Below are 23047 nucleotides of genomic sequence, written 5' to 3'. Positions count from 1 at the left end.
GATTTGGGGAGTGAAGTATAATCCACCCACACAGTGTCAGACACGGAGAAGGACTGACACGGAATATTCCGGATCGCACAAAGACGGGTTATTTCCAGCCTAGCAACAGGAACCTGAAACGTTCTGCTCCGGCGGGGACACCGCGCAGGTCTACACAACACAGCCAGGAGAAAGACAGGAGGAATCACTCACTTATGTGTCTGCAAAGTCCTTGTCCTGTCCCTCTTCGGAATGTTCCGGATTGATCAAGGCCAATGACCCACGGAACAACTCCGCTGTCTCCGATGACTTCTAAAGGAATATGGTGACTGCTGATGTGGGGACTCTCCAGCCTCTTATGGAACAGTATGGCTGCCCGGGTGTAACTAGAATATATAAAAGATCAGAGGGAAGCCTTGATTTACCTTTCAGGGACAGTGTGGATCTGCTCACTCTCACAGATAGCCCATGTAAGGACACAAAATGTAATTTCCTCTATTTCCTAAGTCAGTGTTACCAAACTAGTGAGCCTCCAGCTGTTGCAAAACTACAATTCCGTTGACTGTCTGGGCATTCTGGGAGTTGTAGTTTTGCAACAGTGGAAGGCACTCTGGTTGGGAAACACTGTCCTAGAGACAACACCCAGCATGCTCTTACAGCCAAAGGCTGATGAAGTGAGAGGGAAGCCTTGATTTACCTTTAAGGGACATTGTGAATCCTTAGGAGGAGGCAGACAGTCTTTGCTTGGAGTTGGAGTTTTGCAACAGCGGGAGGCACTCTGGTTGGGGAACACTGTCCTAGAGACAACTCGGAGCATGTCCACCCAGCCAAAGGCTGCTGGGATGAAAGGGAAGCCTTTATTTAACTTGAAAGCCTTTATTTAACTTTCAGGGACAGTGTGGATCCGGTCACTGTCACAGATCACCTGTAGTAGCCATTTCAGGACACAAAATGTCATTTTCTCTATTGTCTCTCTATATCAGTGTGTCCTAACCAGTGTGCCTCCAGCTGTTGCTAAACTACTACTCCAAGCATGCTCGGACAGCCAATGGCCCTCTGGGCATGCTAGGAGTTGTAGTTTTGTAACAGCTGGAGGCACCCTTGTTGGAAAGAACTGTCCTAGAGACAACTCCCAACATGCTCTGACAGCCAAAGACTGCTGAGATGAGAGGGAAGCCTTGATTTACCTTTCAGGGACAGTGTGGATCTGCTCACTCTCACAGATAGCCCATGTAAGGACACAAAATGTAATTTCCTTTATTGCCTATGTCAGTGTTTCCCAACTAGTGTGCCTCCAGCTGTCACAAAACTACAACTCCTAGCATGCCCTGACAGCCAAAGGTACTGGGATGAGAGCGAAGCCTTATTTACCTTTCAGGGACAGTGTGGATCCGGTCACTGTCAAAAATCGACCATTTCAGGGCACAAAATGTAATTTCCTCTATTTCCTAAGTCAGCGTTTCCCAACCAGTGTGCCTCCAGCTGTCGCAAAACTACAATTCCGTTGACTGTCTGGGCATTCTGGGAGTTGTAGTTTTGCAACAGTGGAAGGCACTCTGGTTGGGAAACACTGTCCTAGAGACAACACCCAGCATGCTCTTACAGCCAAAGGCTGATGAAGTGAGAGGGAAGCCTTGATTTACCTTTAAGGGACATTGTGAATCCTTAGGAGGAGGCAGACAGGCTTTGCTTGGAGTTGGAGTTTTGCAACAGCGGGAGGCACTCTGGTTGGGGAACACTGTCCTAGAGACAACTCGGAGCATGTCCACCCAGCCAAAGGCTGCTGGGATGAAAGGGAAGCCTTTATTTAACTTTCAGGGACAGTGTGGATCCGGTCACTGTCACAGATCACCTGTAGTAGCCATTTCAGGACACAAAATGTCATTTTCTCTATTGTCTCTCTATATCAGTGTGTCCTAACCAGTGTGCCTCCAGCTGTTGCTAAACTACTACTCCAAGCATGCTCGGACAGCCAACGGCCCTCTGGGCATGCTAGGAGTTTTAGTTTTGTAACAGCTGAAGGCACCCTGGTTGGAAAGAACTGTCCTAGAGACAACTCCCAACATGCTCTGACAGCCAAAGACTGCTGAGATGAGAGGGAAGCCTTGATTTACCTTTCAGGGACAGAGTTGATCCTGGAGGAGGCAGACAGGCCTTTAGCTCTCCAGTTGTAGTTTTTCAACATCTGGAGGCACACTGGTTGGAAAACACTGTCCCAAAGACAACTCCCAGCATGCCCTGACAGCCAGAGGCTGCTGAAATGAGTGACAAGCCTTTATTTACCTTTCCTAACCAGTGAGCTTCCAGCTGTTGCATAACTACAATTCCCAGCATGCCCAGACAGCCAAAGGCTGCTGATAGGAAAGCCTTGATTTAGGGACAGTGTGGATCCTCTGGAGGAGGCAGACTGACCTTAGGCTGTCTGGGCATACTGGGAGTTGTAGTTTTGCAACAGCTGGAGGCACCCTGTTTGGGGGACACTTTTATAGTCACTAAATGGTACAAACTGTTTAATAAAGAGCATTTGCATAGTAACATATTGGCTGTGACCTTCAGCTATTCGGGGGGCACTGTTATGGGGGTCTCTGTGTGTTGGGGGAGGGGCAGCGGCTGTATTTGGTTTTACAGTATAACAGTATCTTCCTATTAATATTCATGAGCCCATTTCTAGGAGTCTTCGCTCCCCGTTTCTCCGTCCGCTTTTGTTTCGGTGCATTATCTCTGGAGACGCCAATTCCAAGAAGTCACATGACACCATCCCGCCCGGATCGCTTTGTATCTGATAAGATCGGAAATGTATTGTTGCCGTCGGCGCAGACCGTGTGATGTGCGGTCTATGGGCCATCGCTGTGCGCAGTCACCGCGCCCCCTGCTGGGCCCGTATATTAATGCGCCCCCAGTGAGCGGCTGCATAAAGGGCTGAAAAATATAGGTCATCGCAAAGCGTGAGCGGCGCGGTTATTATACCAGGGTCGGAATAATGATAAAGCCGAGTGAAATGCGGAGAGACACTTAAAGGAGTAAAGGGGGAAAACTAGTCATCTGGTGCCAAAGCGTTACAGATCTGTAAATTCATTCTATGTAAAAATCTTAATCCTTCCAGTACTTATCAGCTGCTGTCTGCTCCACAGGAAGTTGTGTAGTTCTTTCCAGTCTGACCACAGTGCTCTCTGCTGACACCTCTGTCCATGTCAGGAACTGTCCAGAGTAGGAGCAAATCCCTATAACAAACCTCTCCTGTTCTGGACAGTTCCTGACATGGACAGAGGTGTCAGCAGAGAGCACTGTGGTCAGACTGTGGCAGGACACAGAGATGTGAGGATCAGTATATAATCTATAGGTATACAAACAACAGCAGGGATAATATTCTGTGTCATGTGACAGCCGGGGATCCAGGGATTGGATACTCACGAGGGATTGGATACGTTATGTAGATATATTATATAAACTTCCTGCTCAAGTTATTACATGTGGAAAAAATGTTTGTACTAGATTTGTCCTGTGCCCTAGTGTAAACCTATCTATCTCATATCTATCTATCTATCTCATATCTATCTATCTATCTATCTAAATATCTATCTCATATCTCTCTCATATCTATCTCATATCTATCTATCTATCTATCTCATATCTATCTATCTATCTATCTATCTATCTATCTATCTCATATCTATCTATCTATCTATCTCATATCTATCTATCTCATATCTATCTATCTCATATCTATATATCTTATATCTATCTCATATCTATCTATCTATCTCATATCTATCTATCTATCTCATATCTATCTCATATCTATCTATCTATCTATCTCATATCTATCTATCTCATATCTATCTATCTATCTCATATCTATCTATCTCATATCTATCTATCTATCTAAATATCTATCTATCTCATATCCATCTATCTCATATCTATCTATCTCATATATCTCATATCTATCTATCTATCTATCTCATATCTATCTATCTATCTATCTCATATCTATCTATCTCATATCTATCTATCTATCTATCTCATATCTATCTATCTCATATCTATCTCATATCTATCTATCTATCTATCTAAATATCTATCTATCTCATATCTATCTATCTCATATCTATCTATCTATCTCATATCTATCTATCTATCTCATATCTATCTATCTATCTATCTAAATATCTATCTATCTATCTATCTAAATATCATCTATCTCATATCTATCTATCTCATATATCTCATATCTATCTATCTATCTATCTATCTCATATCTATCTATCTTATATCTATCTATCTATCTCATATCTATCTATCTCATATCTATCTATCTCATATCTATCTATCTCATATCTATCTATCTTATATCTATCTCATATCTATCTATCTTATATCTATCTATCTATCTCATATCTATCTATCTCATATCTATCTATCTCATATCCATCTATCTCATATCTATCTATCTCATATATCTCATATCTATCTATCTCATATCTATCTATCTCATATCTATCTATCTATCTATCTATCTATCTCATATCTATCTATCTATCTCATATCTATCTCATATCTATCTTATATCTATCTATCTATCTCATATCTATCTATCTCATATCTATCTATCTCATATCTATATATCTTATATCTATCTCATATCTATCTATCTCATATCTATCTATCTATCTCATATCTATCTATCTATCTCATATCTATCTCATATCTATCTATCTATCTATCTATCTCATATCTATCTATCTATCTCATATCTATCTATCTATCTCATATCTATCTATCTCATATCTATCTCATATCTATCTATCTATCTATCTAAATATCTATCTATCTCATATCTATCTATCTCATATCTATCTATCTATCTCATATCTATCTATCTCATATCTATCTATCTATCTAAATATCTATCTATCTCATATCCATCTATCTCATATCTATCTATCTCATATATCTCATATCTATCTATCTATCTATCTATCTATCTATCTATCTCATATCTATCTATCTATCTATCTCATATCTATCTATCTCATATCTATCTATCTCATATCTATCTATCTATCTCATATCTATCTATCTATCTCATATCTATCTATCTATCTAAATATCTATCTATCTATCTAAATATCCATCTATCTCATATCTATCTATCTCATATATCTCATATCTATCTATCTATCTATCTATCTATCTCATATCTATCTATCTCATATCTATCTATCTCATATCTATCTATCTTATATCTATCTCATATCTATCTATCTTATATCTATCTATCTATCTATCTCATATCCATCTATCTCATATCTATCTATCTCATATATCTCATATCTATCTATCTATCTATCTCATATCTATCTATCTCATATCTATCTATCTATCTATCTCATATCTATCTATCTATCTCATATCTATCTCATATCTATCTTATATCTATCTATCTCATATCTATCTAGCTCATATCTATCTCATATCTATCTATCTTATATCTATCTATCTCATATCTATCTATCTCATATCTATCTATCTCATATCTATCTATCTCATATCTATCTATCTTATATCTATCTATCTATCTATCTCATATCTATCTAATATCTATCTAATATCTATCTATCTCATATCTATCTATCTATCTCATATCTATCTATCTATCTCATATCTATCTATCTATGTCATATCTATCTATCTCATATCTATCTATCTCATATCTATCTATCTATCTATCTATTTCATATCTATCTATCTCATATCTATCTATCTATGTCATATCTATCTATCTCACATCTATCTATCTATCTCTCCATCTCATATCTATCTATCTATCTCATATCTATCTATCTATCTCATATCTATCTATCTCACATCTATCTATCTATCTCTCCATCTCATATCTATCTATCTATCTCATATCTATCTATCTATGTCATATCTATCTATCTCATATCTATCTATCTATCTATCTATCTATCTATCTCATATCTATCTATCTCATATCTATCTCATATCTATCTATCTCATATCTATCTATCTATCTATCTATCTATCTCATATCTATCTATCTCATATCTATCTCATATCTATCTATCTTATATCTATCTATCTATCTCATATCTATCTATCTCATATCTATCTATCTCATATCCATCTATCTCATATCTATCTATCTCATATATCTCATATCTATCTCATATCTATCTATCTATCTCATATCTATCTATCTATCTATCTCATATCTATCTATATATCTCATATCTATCTATCTCATATCTATCTATCTATCTATCTCATATCTATCTATCTATCTATCTCATATCTATCTATCTATCTATCTATCTATCACATATCTATCTATCTATCACATATCTATCTATCTATCTCATATCTATCTATCTATCTCACATCTATCTATCTATCTCATATCTATCTATATATCTCATATCTATCTATCTCATATCTATCTATCTATCTATCTATCTATCTATCTATCTATCTATCTCATATGCATCCACCCTGCCCCCCTCCTCCATCCTTCCTCTCGGTGGATTATTAATGAGGTTTATAAATGTAGCATTGCCGTCTCAGCTGTGGTCCCGGCAGGACGTCGTCTGCGGAGGATTTATATAGAGCGGCCACCGTGACCGGCAGGAGAGTCCACAAACCCATTAACACAGAAGAGACATGAGAGGAGGCAGCACTTCAGGTCTCTGGGGGATCGTCTATTTATTAATTAACCCATCGGTGTCCCCTGAGACAGAGTCACGGATCCGCTCCACTATACAGCACTATCCAGGGGAAATCATCCGGCTGCACATATTATACTTGTATTATACTCCCCGGGGTCACATGTTTCTTCATAACTGATTTGCATATAACCTATATAGTCGTCTCTATATATATATATATATATGGCAGAGTGTATTCCACCTAGGTACAGCTGGTGAGATATGGAAAATCGAGCAGAGAATTAAATAGTTAAATCTCTGATAAATCTTATCTTGCTGGAGACTTTTGGTAAGACCTATTTTCGGGCCTGGATTTTTATGGAATGAAAGAGAATGTTGGTAGTGGGGCTCTTCATTCCTGGGCTTTCCAGGTTTTCAGATAAGTCCAGGTCAGCACAGGTGCTGAAGACAACCAATCACAATCAGTCAAAGTGTTAACACTAGCTGGAAGTTAGTCTACTAGAGAGGCTGAGATGAGCCTGATGCTATATTTCCTGTCATATGTGGGCACCGGGTATCTGGAAGAAGCTGGGTGAGATATGGGGGATCCATGAGAGGGTTAAAGGGGTACTCCCATGGAAATCAATCATTTTTTTTTTTTTTTTTTTAATCAACTGGTGCCAGAAACTTAAACAGATTTGCAAATCGTAATCCTTCCAGTACTTTTTAGGGGCTGTATCCTAAAGAGAAATCAAAAAAATAAATGCATTTCCTCTGATGTCATGACCACAGTGCTCTCTGCTGACATCTCTGTCCATTTTAGGAACTGTCCAGAGCAGCATATGTTTGCTATGGGGATTTTTTCCTGCTCTGGACAGTTCCTAAAATGGACAGCAGAGGTCAGCAGAGAGCACTGTGGTCATGACATCAGAGGAAATGCATTTCTTTTTGATTTCTCTTTAGTATACAGCCCCTAAAAAGTACTGGAAGGATTAAGATTTTTTAATAGAAGTGATTTACAAATCTGTTTAACTTTCTGGCTCCAGTTGATTTAAAAAAAAAATTTAAAAAGGTTTCCACGGGAGTACCCCTTTAAATCTCTGACAAACCTAAACTTGTAGAGACTTTTGGTAAGACCTGTTTTCAAGCCTGGATTTTTATGGAAGCAAAGACAGGATTGGTAGTGGGGCTTTTTATTCCATTCCTGGCACATTCTAGGTATTCACATAAGCCCAGATCAGCACAGGTGCTGAAGACAACCAGTCATAATGGGTCATAGTGTAACCTGACACTATATCTCCTGTTTTCTATACGTCTAACACTACTCTACATATAGTAGCGCATCCGGCCGCTGTCACTCCAAAACACTGCTCCCCATCACATGGGCCTTTTTATGTTAACCCCTTCCTAAGCTTTGAGCTCTGGTCAGTAGTGTATACTGATTACTCCCAGATGTCCGGGCCCCTGGTGATCTGGATAAAGGATCCTCTGGAGAAGATATACCGATCATTAGAACTTATCATTAAAGGGGTCCTCCAGAGGAAAAAAAATGGTCCCAGAAAGTTCTACCCTTCCAGTACTTATCAGCTGCTGTATGATCAACATTTGTATTTTATATGGATACATTGTTGCCACATTTTATATTCTTATTCTAATTGATACTTCTTATCCTTTTCCCCATTATACCGTCTTTTTTTCCCCTCCCCCTTCTCTTTTTCCCTCCCTCTGCAAAACTACAACTCCCAGCATGCCCGGACAGCCGTTGGCTGTCCGGGCATGCTGAGAGTTGTAGTTTTGCAACAGCTGGAGGCACACTGTCTTAAAGGGGTATTTTGGAGGAAGAAAAAAATAATTCAAATCAACTGATGCCAGAAAGTTCTACAGATTTGTAAATGACTTCTATATAATAATCTTAACCCTTCCAGTACTTATCAGCTGCTGTATGCTCCACAGGAAGTTGTGTAGCTCTTTCCAGTCTGACCACAGTGCTCTCTGCTGACACCTCTGTCCGTGCCAGGAACTGAGCAGAATAGGAGCAAATCCTCATAGCAAACCTCTCTGCTCTGGACAGTTCCTGACACGGACAGAGGGGGCAGCAGAGAGCACTGTGGTCAGACTGGAAAGAACTACACAACTTCCTGTGGAGCATACAGCAGCTGATAGGTACTGGAAGGATTACGATTTTTTACATGGAAGTAATCTACAAATATGGAGAACTTTCTGGCACCAGTTGATTTAAAAAAAAATGTTACGTTCTGGAGTGCCCCTTTAATACAGTGTGTCTCCAGCTGTTGCAAAACTACAACTCCCAGCATTCCTGGACAACCGTTGGTTGTCCGGGCATGCTGGGAGTAGTAGTTTTGCAACAGCTGGAGACACACTGTTTGGAGAACACTTTCTTAACAGAGTTTACATTTACCCCTTTAATTGCCCCAGTGAAGCATGCTGGGACTTGTCCGTCACCTGTTCGTGTTATCAGGCGGCACATGCTCGGCTCTTTCTGCATTGATTCCCAGCCGCGCCGCATTTCGTTCCCCAATCGCACTTGTTATTTTGCAGCGCAGAAAATTACTATAACGGTTATATAAATAGCCTTTTCATTTATCGGCGCCGAACAATGGCCGGCTCTCCGCGGCGGCGATAAACAGGCGGCACGTTGGGGCAGGCACGAATCTGACAGCAGCAAATTGTTCTTCCCATTTCTAAGGAACTTGTTAAACCAAAGCCGCAGAGCGAGGCCGGGATCTGACGTCAGGAGGCGACACTTCTAAAGGCCGACCATGGCGACCGCCGCGACCAACACGATTATGTGCGACAGCGCTGACAACCGGGGCCCGAAAATCCATTTGACGCTTTATCTGAGATTACAGAAGCGAGAAATGTCGCAGAACCAATTTACTTTACTACAACTCCCAGCATGTCCTGACTGCATCGCTCATTGTATAGGACAGTGGTCTCCAAACTGTGGACCTCCAGATGTTACACAACTACAACTCCCAGCATGTCCTGACTGCATCACTCATTGTATAGGACAGTGGTCTCCAAACTGTGGACCTCCAGATGTTACACAACTACAACTCCCAGCATGTCCTGACTGCATCACTCATTGTATAGGGCAGTGGTCTCCAAACTGTGCACCTCCAGATGTTACACAACTACAACTCCCAGCATGCCCTGACTGCATCACTCATTGTATAGGGCAGTGGTCTCCAAACTGTGGACCTCCAGATGTTACATAACTACAACTCCCAGCATGTCCTGACTGCATCACTCATTGTATAGGACAGTGGTCTCCAAACTGTGGGCCTCCAGATGTTGCAAAACTACAACTCCCAGCATGTCCTGACTGCATGACTCATTGTATAGGGCAGTGGTCTCCAAACTGTGCACCTCCAGATGTTTCACAACTACAACTCCCAGCATGTCCTGACTGCATCACTCATTGTATAGGGCAGTGGTCTCCAAACTGTGCACCTCCAGCTGTTACATAACTACAACTCCCATCATGTCCTGACTGCATCACTCATTGTATAGGGCTGTGGTCTCCAAACTGTGCACCTCCAGATGTTACACAACTACAACTCCCAGCATGTCCTGATTGCATCACTCATTGTATAGGGCAGTGGTCTCCAAACTGTGCACCTCCAGATGTTACACAACTACAACTCCCAGCATGTCCTGACTGCATCACTCATTGTATAGGGCAGTGGTCTCCAAACTGTGGACCTCCAGATGTTACACAACTACAACTCCCAGCATGTCCTGACTGCATCACTCATTGTATAGGGCAGTGGTCTCCAAACTGTGGACCTCCAGATGTTACACAACTACAACTCCCAGCATGCTCTGACTACATCGCTCATTGTATAGGGCAGTGGTCTCCAAACTGTGCACCTCCAGATGTTGCTAAACTACAACTCCCAGCATGCCCTGACTGCATCGCTCATTGTATAGGGCAGTGGTCTCCAAACTGTGCACCTCCAGATGTTGCTAAACTACAACTACCAGCATGTCCTGACTGCATCGCTCATTGTATAGGGCAGTGGTCTCCATACTGTGGACCTCCAGATGTTATACAACTACAACTCCCAGCATGTCCTGACTGCATCACTCATTGTATAGGACAGTGGTCTCCAAACTGTGGACCTCCAGATGTTTCACAACTACAACTCCCAGCATGTCCTGACTGCATCACTCATTGTATAGAGCAGTGGTCTCCAGACTGTGGACCTCCAGCTGTTGCTAAACTACAACTCCCAGCATGCCCTGACTGCATCACTCATTGTATAGGGCAGTGGTCTCCAAACTGTGGACCTCCAGATGTTTCACAACTACAACTCCCAGCATGTCCTGACTGCAACTCTCATTGTATAGGACAGTGGTCTCCAGACTGTGGACCTCCAGATGTTACATAACTACAACTCCCAGCATGTCCTGACTGCATCACTCATTGTATAGGGCAGTGGTCTCCAAACTGTGCACCTCCAGATGTTACACAACTACAACTCCCAGCATGTCCTGACTGCATCACTCATTGTATAGGGCAGTGGTCTCCAAACTGTGGACCTCCAGATGTTACACAACTACAACTCCCAGCATGTCGTGACTGCATCACTCATTGTATAGGGCAGTGGTCTCCAAACTGTGCACCTCCAGATGTTACACAACTACAACTCCCAGCATGTCCTGACTGCATCACTCATTGTATAGGACAGTGGTCTCCAAACTGTGGACCTCCAGATGTTACACAACTACAACTCCCAGCATGTCCTGACTGCATCGCTCATTGTATAGGGCAGTGGTCTCCAAACTGTGCACCTCCAGATGTTACACGACTACAACTCCCAGCATGTCCTGACTGCATCACTCATTGTATAGAGCAGTGGTCTGCAACTGTGGACCTCCAGATGTTACACAACTACAACTCCCAGCATGTCCTGACTGCCAAGAGTTTGGAAACAGTGTGTTACGTAGTATCACTATATGAAGGTGTAGACAACAATTGTTACTTTCTTTATAGTGTTATTTTTGTTTGTTGTCCTGATCGGAATCGTCTTAATAATAATTAGAGATGAGCGAATCGGAGCTGACGAACCCGAATTCATTACGAATTTCATGAAATATTCGATTCACAACGAATGCGAATATCTCGCGAATCGCTCCATTAAACTCCATTTACTGCGGTCCAGGCTCCAGGGCATCTAAAATGGCGGCTCCACATGTCAGTACATGGGGCAAGGAATGCTGGGAAGGGAAGTAGGCGGGATGACCCTGAATCACATGCAGGATGCAGCCTATCAGCAGCCAGTCACCCCTGTGATGTCACAGCCCTATATATTCGGCAGCCATATTGCGGCTCGTCACTTCATTATATTACACTGCAGAGAGATAGGACGGACAGCGCTGTGTGTGTTACAGCAGAGAAAAGCTCATTGCAGCAGCGTCTCACATCCTCCTAGTCACAGCAGCGTCTCACATCCTCCTAGTCACAGCAGCGTCTCACATCCTCCTAGTCACAGCAGCGTCTCACATCCTCCTAGTCACAGCAGCGTCTCACATCCTCCTAGTCACAGCAGCGTCTCACATCCTCCTAGTCACAGCAGCGTCTCACATCCTCCTAGTCACAGCAGCGTCTCACATCCTCCTAGTCACAGCAGCATTCTCGTGGACGGAGAGCAGTGGTTTTTTCACTGAAAAGGATTTTTGCTGCAGCCATTACCCTCCCAGTCCCTTTCTTCAGCAGAGTATTACAGAGAGGGGCAGAGAGCTGTGTGGTGTCTCATACATTACAACAAGCTGCCTCAACTTTATAAACCTTAGCAGAGGAGGCAGGAAGAATTTTTCAGCACAATTCTGTGTCCTTGTTCCACAAAAAATCATCTGCTGGTTATACTAGTCTGTAGACTGTATAATACCCAGCAGTCCATTCCTAATAATCTGTGACAGAGTGAAATTTTGTGTTTAGTACACAGCTTTTTTGTGCTGCAGCACTGTTGTGTCCTGCTGGTGTTGTGCAAAAATAGGTTTTTTTAAGCATACTGTTGCGCATTTTTCTGCCCTCATAAGTGCATACCACATACCTACATCTAAGTAGTGTATTATTTTGTACCTGTTAAAGGGGTATTCCAGGAAAAAACTTTTTTTGTATATATGATGACACCTGTCTCGGGAAACGCCCAGTTTAGAAGAGGTTTGCTATGGGGATTTGCTTCTAAACTGGGCGTTTCCCGAGACAGGTGTCATTAGAGAGGACTTAGACAGAAAAGAACAACCTTAACTTCAGAAGCTCATAAGTACTGAAATGATTAAGATTTTTTAATAGAAGTAATTTACAAATCTGTTTAACTTTCTGGAGCCAGTTGATATATATATATATATATATATATATATATATATATATATATATAAAGTTTTTTCCTGGATAACCCCTTTAATCTGTCAAGGGCCTAGATACTGTGAAAGTCCAAGCAATAGTACTCATCGGCTGGTGTTTTACTCCAATACGTTTTTTTAAGCATACTGTAGTGCATTTTTCTGCACTAATCAGTGCATACTGCATACCTACATCTAAGTAGTGTACTATTTTGTACCTGTTACCCTGTTAATCTGTCAGGGGCCTAGATACTGTGAAAGGACAGCCAATAATACACACCTGCTGCTGTCTAGACAAATACTGTTTTAAGCGTAGTGAAGCGTATTGTACTCTCCTCATATATGCACTAAGTATGTCAGGCAGAGTATTGCCAGGACATGCACAGAGGAGTGGCAGAGGCCTAAATTCATCAGGCACAGGCAGAGGTTGCAGCAGAGTAGGGGTGAGTGGCAGCCGGAGTCGCAGCGAGAGGTCTGAGCTCCCGATGTCAGCTAGCGGTCGTGTCTCCACCAGCAACCCAGCAGCCGTGATTGATCGGTTCACTCGGTAATCCACTTCATCCCTAGTGACATCAGACACCCCCAGTCAACAGTCGGTGGGTTCCTCAGACTCAACCCTCACTTAGCATGACCATCATGCTGCTGCTGCCACCTCAAGGCTCTGTCATTGTGCTGCTCTATGGTCTCCTCATGCTGATACTACCACCCCCAGGCTCTGCCATTGTGCCACCATATGGTCTCCTCACGCTAATGCTACCACCTCAAGGCTCTACCATTGTGCTGCTCTATGGTCTCCTCTTGCTGATGCTACCACCTCCAGGCTCTGTCATTGTGCCACCATATGGTCTCCTCATGCTGATGCTGCCACCTCCGGGCACTGTCATTGTGCCTCCATATGGTCTCCTTATGCTGATGCTGCCACCTCCAGGCTCTCTAATTGTGCTGCTCTATGGTCTCTTCATGCTGTTGCCACCACCTCCAGGCTCTCTAATTGTGCTGCTCTATGGTGTCCTCATGCTGATGCTTCCACCTCCAGGCCCTCTTATTGTGCTGCCATGGATACTGCAAAACATAATTAAGGTGCTGGTCTACAGTTTCAGAAACTCCTCTGCATTAGGGTGACTTTCAGGAATGCTGATGCTGCTGCTGTCACCTCCAGGTTGTGCCATTCAGCCACTATCTGGTCTCCTTATACTTCAGCCAACTCAAGGCTGTACCATTCAGCCACTATATGGTCTCTTCATTCTGCCACAAACTCCAGGCAGTCATTCAGCCACTATATGGTCTCCTCATACTGATGACCCCTCCAGGCTCTGTCATTGTGCTGCCATGTGACATGTGACTCCTTGTTAAATTTGGTCCTTTGTACCCACACGCCGGGGCCCGGGACACTAAAACTTGGGAGTTAAAATTTCAATTTCAAAATCTAAAATTTAAATTTTAAAATCTTAAATTTTAATGGTCTCCTCATGCTTCAGCCACCTCCAGGCTGTGCCATTCAAACACTATATGGTCTCCTCATGCTTCAGCTACTTCCAGGCTGTGCCATTCAGACACTATATGGTCTCCTCATGCTTCAGCCAACTCCAGGCTGCACCATTCAGACCCTGTATGGTCTCCTCATGCTTAAGCCACCTCTAGGCTGTGTCATTCAGCCAATATATGGTTTACTGATGCTGCTGGGCCTAAACATTTTTATGGTAGCACTAGCTACCATAAATCTTCAATTGAAATTTCAAAATTCATCTTTTAAGCTTAGAGATTGTGAAGGCCTAGTGTTTACTCATACTGCTGCCAACTCCTGGCTGTGCCATTCAGTATTCATACACTATATGGTCTCCTCATGCTTCAGCTACCTCCAGGCTGTGCCATTCAGACACTATATTGTCTCCTCATGCTGCCAATACCTCCAGGCAGTCATTCAGCGACTACATGGTCTCCTCATACTGATGCCACCTCCAGGCTCTGTCATTGTGCTGCCATGTGACATGTGACTCCTTGCTATATTTGGTCCTTTGTACGCACACGCCAGGGCCCGGGACACTAAAACTTGGGAGTTAAAATTTCAATTTCAAAATCCTCAGTTTCAAAATCTTAAATTTCAATGGTCTCCTCATGCTTCAGCCACCTCCAGGCTGTGTCATTCAGGCAATATATGGTCTCCTCATGCTTCAGCCACCTCCAGGCTGTGCCATTCATCTAATATATGGCTTACTGATGCTGCTGGGCCTGGGCCTTACAAGTTTTTATGGTAGCACTAGCTACCCTAAATCCTCAATTTAAATTTCAAAATGTATCTTTTAATCTTAGGGATTGTGAAGCCCTAGTATCTACTCATGCTGCTTCCAGCTCCACGCTGTGTCATTTGGCCACTATATGTCTCCTCATGCTGCCAACATCTCCACGCTGTGTCATTCAGCCACTATATGGTCTCCTCGTGCTGCCAGCACCTCCACGCTGTGTCAAGCAGCCACTATATGGTCTTCTCATGCTGCCAACACCTCCACGCTGTGTCATTTAGCCACTATATGGTCTCCTCATGCTGCCAACACCTCCACGCTGTGTCATTCAGTCACTATATGGTCTTCTCATGCTGCCAACACCTCCACGCTGTGTCATTCAGTCACTATATGGTCTCCTCATGCTGCCAACACCTCCACGCTGTGTCATTCAGTCACTATATGGTCTCCTCATGCTGCCAACACCTCCACGCTGGGTCATTCATACACTATATGGTGTCCTCATGCTGCCAACACCTCCACACTGTGTCATTCAGCCACTTTATGGTCTCCTCATGCTGCCAACACCTCCAGGCTGTGTCATTCAGCCACTATATGGTTTCCTCATGCTGCCAACACCTCCACGCTGTGTCATGCCACCACAATATGGTCTCCTCATGCTTCAGCCTCATCCAAGCTGTGTCATTCAGCCACTATATGGTCTCCTCATGCTGCCAACACCTCCACGCTGTGTCAATCAGCGACTATATGGTCTCCTCATGCTGCCAACGCCTCCACGCTGTGTCATTCAGCAACTATATGGTCTCCTCATGCTGCCAACACCTCCACGCTATGTCATTCACCCACTATATGGTCTCCTCATGCTGCCAACACCTCCACGCTATGTCATTCACCCACTATATGGTCTCCTCATGCTGCCAACACCTCCACGCTGTGTCATTCAGCGACTATATGGTCTCCTCATGCTGCCAACACCTCCACGCTGTGTCATTCAGCCACTATATGGTCTCCTCATGCTGCCAACACCTCCACTCTGTGTCATTCAGCCACTATATGGTCTCCTCATGCTGCCAACGCCTCCATGCTGTGTCATTCAGCAACTATATGGTCTCCTCATGCTGCCAACACCTCCACGCTATGTCATTCACCCACTATATGGTGTCCTCATGCTGCCAACACCTCCACACTGTCATTCAGCCACTATATGGTCTCCTCATGCTGCCACCAACTCCACGCTGTGTCATTCACCCACTATATGGTCTCCTCATGCTGCCAACGCCTCCACGCTGTGTCATTCAGCCACTATATGGTCTCCTCATGCTGCCACCAACTCCACGCTGTGTCATTCAGCCACTATATGGTCTCCTCATGCTGCCACCAACTCCACGCTGTGTCATTCAGCCACTAAATGGTCTCCTCTTGCTGCCAACACCTCCACGCTGTGCCATTCAGCCACTAAATGGTCACCTCTTGCTGCCAACACCTCCACGCTGTGCCATTCAGCCACTAAATGGTCTCCTCTTGCCACGCTATGTCCACGCTATGTCATTCAGTCACTATATGGTCTCCTGACACTGATGCCACCACCAGGCTCTGTCATTGTGCTGCTGTGCGGCAGTGATTCTTAAAGCAATGCCGGTAATCTGCATGTTATTCTGAATAACAGTATTACTACCCCAGCACACTCCATGTGCGTTTTAGGACACAGCAAAGTGTTCTCTACCCCTATAGAGGCTGTATGTAGGCCAGAAATAGATGTTTTTAATATAGATTCGCCACAAATAAATTCGGATCAAACCAAATTTTTTCGAAAAATTCAGCAAATCGTCCGAATCGAATTTTTCTAAAGTTCACTCATCTCTAATAATACTAGTAATAATAATATATTATCTCCCAGGACTATGGCGAGGCCTCACAGACGGAGCAGTTTGTAACGCGTTTCCTGCTGCGGGAGACGATGAATCAGCTGCAGTCCCTGCACAATTCCCTGGAGTCTGCACTGGAGGCCGTAGAATCTCAGACTAGACAAGACAGGTAGGGAGTTTTGTTTGTTGTCTGTTATAATTTGAAGTCAGGACTGAAGAAATATAAAATATTCGTGGATCCAAATAAGACTTCAGATTAGTAGGGGGCGGATGTGATCCGGATTTGTGTGCAGAAAATACCAAGCATATATACACGTTCCACATGAACCGTCTCCATACTCATATATCTCATATATACACGTTCCACATGAACCTTCTCCATACTCATATATCTCATATATACACGTTCCACATGAACCTTCTCCATACTCATATATACACGTTCCACATGAACCGTCTCCATACTCATATATCTCATATATACACGTTCCACATGAACCTTCTCCATACTCATATATACACGTTCCACATGAACCGTCTCCATACTCATATATCTCATATATACACGTTCCACATGAACCGTCTCCATACTCATATATCTCATATATACACGTTCCACATGAACCGTCTCCATACTCATATATCTCATATATACACGTTCCACATGAACCGTCTCCATACTCATATATCTCATATATACACGTTCCACATGAACCGTCTCCATACTCATATATCTCATATATACACGTTCCACATGAACCGTCTCCATACTCATATATCTCATATATACACGTTCCACATGAACCTTCTCCATACTCATATATACACGTTCCACGTGAACCTTCTCCATACTCATATATTCACGTTCCACATGAACCTTCTCCGTACTCATATATACACGTTCCACATGAACCTTCTCCGTACTCATATATACATGTTCCACATGAACCTTCTCCATACTCATATATACACGTTCCACGTGAACCTTCTCCATACTCATATATACATGTTCCACATGAACCTTCTCCATACTCATATATACACATTCCACATGAACCTTCTCCGTACTCATATATACACCTTCCACATGAACCTTCTCCATACTCATATATTCACGTTCCACATGAACCTTCTCCGTACTCATATATACACCTTCCACATGAACCTTCTCCATACTCATATATACACGTTCCACTTGAACCTTCTCCATACTCATATATGCACGTTCCACATGAACCTGCTCCATACTCATATATACACGTTCCACTTGAACCTTCTCCATACTCATATATACACGTTCCACATGAACATTCTCCATACTCATATATACACGTTCCACATGAACCTTCTACATACTCATATATACATGTTCCACATGAACCTTCTACATACTCATATATACACGTTCCACATGAACCTGCTCCATACTCATATATACACGTTCCACTTGAACCTTCTCCATACTCATATATACACGTTCCACATGAACCTTCTCCATACTCATATATACACGTTCCACATGAACCTGCTCCATACTCATATATACACGTTCCACATGAACCTTCTCCATACTCATATATTCACGTTCCACATGAACCTTCTCCGTACTCATATATACACGTTCCACATGAACCTTCTCCGTACTCATATATTCACGTTCCACATGAACCTTCTCCGTACTCATATATACACATTCCACATGAACCTTCTCCGTACTCATATATACATGTTCCACATGAACCTTCTACATACTCATATATACACATTCCACATGAACCTGCTCCATACTCATATATACACGTTCCACTTGAACCTTCTCCATACTCATATATACACGTTCCACATGAACCTTCTCCATACTCATATATACACGTTCCACATGAACCTGCTCCATACTCATATATACACGTTCCACATGAACCTTCTCCATACTCATATATACATGTTCCACATGAACCTTCTCCATACTCATATATACATGTTCCACATGAACCTTCTCCATACTCATATATACACCTTCCACATGAACCTTCTCCATACTCATATATACACGTTCCACTTGAACCTTCTCCATACTCATATATACACGTTCCACATGAACCTGCTCCATACTCATATATACACGTTCCACTTGAACCTTCTCCATACTCATATATACACGTTCCACATGAACCTTCTCCATACTCATATATACACGTTCCACATGAACCTTCTACATACTCATATATACACGTTCCACATGAACCTTCTACATACTCATATATACATGTTCCACATGAACCTTCTATATACTCATATAAACACGTTCCACATGAACCTGCTCCATACTCATATATACACGTTCCACTTGAACCTTCTCCATACTCATATATACACGTTCCACATGAACCTGCTCCATACTCATATATACACGTTCCACTTGAACCTTCTCCATACTCATATATACACGTTCCACATGAACCTTCTCCATACTCATATATACACGTTCCACATGAACCTTCTCCATACTCATATATACACGTTCCACATGAACCTTCTCCATACTCATATATACACGTTCCACATGAACCTGCTCCATACTCATATATACATGTTCCACATGAACCTGCTCCATACTCATATATACACATTCCACATGAACCTGCTCCATACTCATATATACATGTTCCACATGAACCTTCTCCATACTCATATATACACGTTCCACATGAACCTTCTCCATACTCATATATACACGTTCCACATGAACCTTCTCCATACTCATATATACACTTTCCACATGATCCTTCTCCATACTCATATATACACGTTCCACAAGAACCTTCTCCATACTCATATATACACCTTCCACATGAACTTTCTCCGTACTCATATATACACGTTCCACGTGAACCTTCTCCACACCCATATATACACATTCCACATGAACCTGTTCCATACTCATATATACACGTTCCACATGAACCTTCTCCATACTCATATATACATATTCCACATGAACATGCTCCATACTCATATATACACGTTCCACATGAACCTTCTCCCTACTCATATATACACGTTCCACATGAACCTGTTCCAAACTCATATATACATGTTCCACATGAACCTTCTCCATACTCATATATACATGTTCCATATGAACCTTCTCCATACTCATATATACACGTTCCACATGAACCTGCTCATACTCATATATACACGTTCCACATGAACCTTCTCCGTACTCACATATACACGTTCCAGATGAACCTTCTCCGTATTCATATATACACCTTCCACATGAACCTTCTCCGTACTCATATATACACGTTCCACATGAACCTTCTCCATACTCATATATACATGTTCCACATGAACCTTCTCCATACTCATATATACATGTTCCACATGAACATACTCCATACTCATATATACACGTTCCACATGAACCTTCTCCATACTCATATATACACGTTCCACATAAAGCTTCTCCATACTCATATATACACATTCCACATGAAACGGTTCCATACTCATATAAACACGTTCTACATGAATCCGCTCCATACTCATATATACACGTTCCACTTGAACCTTCTCCATACTCATATATACATGTTCCACTTGAACCTTCTACATACTCATATATACATGTTCCACTTGAACCTTCTCCATACTCATATCTAGATGTTCCACTTGAACCTTCTCCATACTCATATATACATATTCCACATGAACCTTCTCCATACTCATATATACACGTTCCACAAGAACCTTCTCCATACTCATATATACACGTTCCACTTGAACCTTCTCCATACTCATATATACACGTTCCACATGAACCTTATCCGTACTCATATATACACGTTCCACATGAACCTTCTCCATACTCATATATACATGTTCCACATAAACCTTCTCCATACTCATATATACATGTTCCACATGAACCTACTCCATACTCATATATACACCTTCCACATGAACCTTCTCCGTACTCATATATACACGTTCCACATGAACCTTCTCCATACTCATATATACACGTTCCACATGAACCTTCTCCATACTCATATATACACATTCCACATGAACCTTCTCCATACTCATATATACACGTTCCACAATAACCTTCTCCATACTCATATATACACGTTCCACATGAACATTCTCCGTACTCATATATACACATTCCACATGAAGCTTCTCCATACTCATATACACGTTTCACATGAACCTGTTCCATACTCATATATACACCTTCCACATGAACCTTCTCCATACTCATATATTCACGTTCCACATGAACCTTCTCCGTACTCATATATACACGTTCCACATGAACCTTCTCTATACTCATATATACACGTTCCAGGTGAACCTTCTCCATACTCATATATACACCTTCCACATGAACCTTCTCTGTACTCATATATACACGTTCCACATGAACCTTCTCCATACTCATATATAAACGTTCCACATGAACCTTCTCCATACTCATATATACACCTTCCACATGAACCTTCTCCGTACTCATATATACACGTTCCACATGAACCTTCTCCATACTCATATATAAACGTTCCACATGAACCTTCTCCATACTCATATATACACATTCCACATGAACCTTCTCCATACTCATATATACATGTTCCACTTGAACCTTCTCCATACTCATATATACACGTTCCACATGAACCTTCTCCATACTCATATATACACGTTCCACATGAACATTCTCCGTACTCATATATACACATTCCACATGAACCTTCTCCATAGTCATATATACACGTTCCACATGAAGCTTCTCCATACTCATATATACACATTCCAGATGAACCTTCTCTATACTCATATTTACACCTTCCACATGAACCTTCTCCGTACTCATATATACACGTTCCACATGAAGCTTCTCCATACTCATATATACACGTTCCACATGAATCTTCTCCATACTCATATATACACGTTCCACTTGAACCTTCTCCATACTCATATATACACGTTCCACTTGAACCTGCTCCATACTCATATATACACGTTCCACATGAACCTGCTCCATGCTCATATATACACGTTCCACATGAACCTTCTCCATACTCATATATACACGTTCCACTTGAACCTGCTCCATACTCATATATACACATTCCACATGAAGCTTCTCCATACTCATATACACGTTTCACATGAACCTGTTCCATACTCATATATACACCTTCCACATGAACCTTCTCCATACTCATATATTCACGTTCCACATGAACCTTCTCCGTACTCATATATACACGTTCCACATGAACCTTCTCTATACTCATATATACACGTTCCAGGTGAACCTTCTCCATACTCATATATACACCTTCCACATGAACCTTCTCTGTACTCATATATACACGTTCCACATGAACCTTCTCCATACTCATATATAAACGTTCCACATGAACCTTCTCCATACTCATATATACACCTTCCACATGAACCTTCTCCGTACTCATATATACACGTTCCACATGAACCTTCTCCATACTCATATATAAACGTTCCACATGAACCTTCTCCATACTCATATATACACGTTCCACATGAACCTTCTCCATACTCATATATACACATTCCACATGAACCTTCTCCATACTCATATATACATGTTCCACTTGAACCTTCTCCATACTCATATATACACGTTCCACATGAACCTTCTCCATACTCATATATACACGTTCCACATGAACATTCTCCGTACTCATATATACACATTCCACATGAACCTTCTCCATAGTCATATATACACGTTCCACATGAAGCTTCTCCATACTCATATATACACATTCCAGATGAACCTTCTCTATACTCATATTTACACCTTCCACATGAACCTTCTCCGTACTCATATATACACGTTCCACATGAAGCTTCTCCATAC

General features: G+C 42.1%; 1 protein-coding gene across 2 annotated transcripts in view; it reads left to right on the top strand.

The window, feature by feature from the left end:
- The window catches only part of LOC130296987 (N-terminal EF-hand calcium-binding protein 1-like), a 128660-nt gene that overhangs the window by 54425 nt on the left and 51188 nt on the right, over positions 1-23047 (top strand). For both annotated transcript variants that reach the window (XM_056549113.1, XM_056549114.1), the window contains exon 6: positions 17157-17293. In XM_056549113.1, the coding sequence (XP_056405088.1) occupies positions 17157-17293 (137 nt within the window). The remainder of the gene's footprint in view (positions 1-17156; positions 17294-23047) is intronic.

This window comes from Hyla sarda, chromosome 12, assembly GCF_029499605.1.
Source record: "Hyla sarda isolate aHylSar1 chromosome 12, aHylSar1.hap1, whole genome shotgun sequence".
NCBI lineage: Eukaryota > Metazoa > Chordata > Amphibia > Anura > Hylidae > Hyla > Hyla sarda.
Note: the sequence above shows the minus strand (reverse complement) of the source record. Positions and strands in the feature narration are given on the sequence as shown.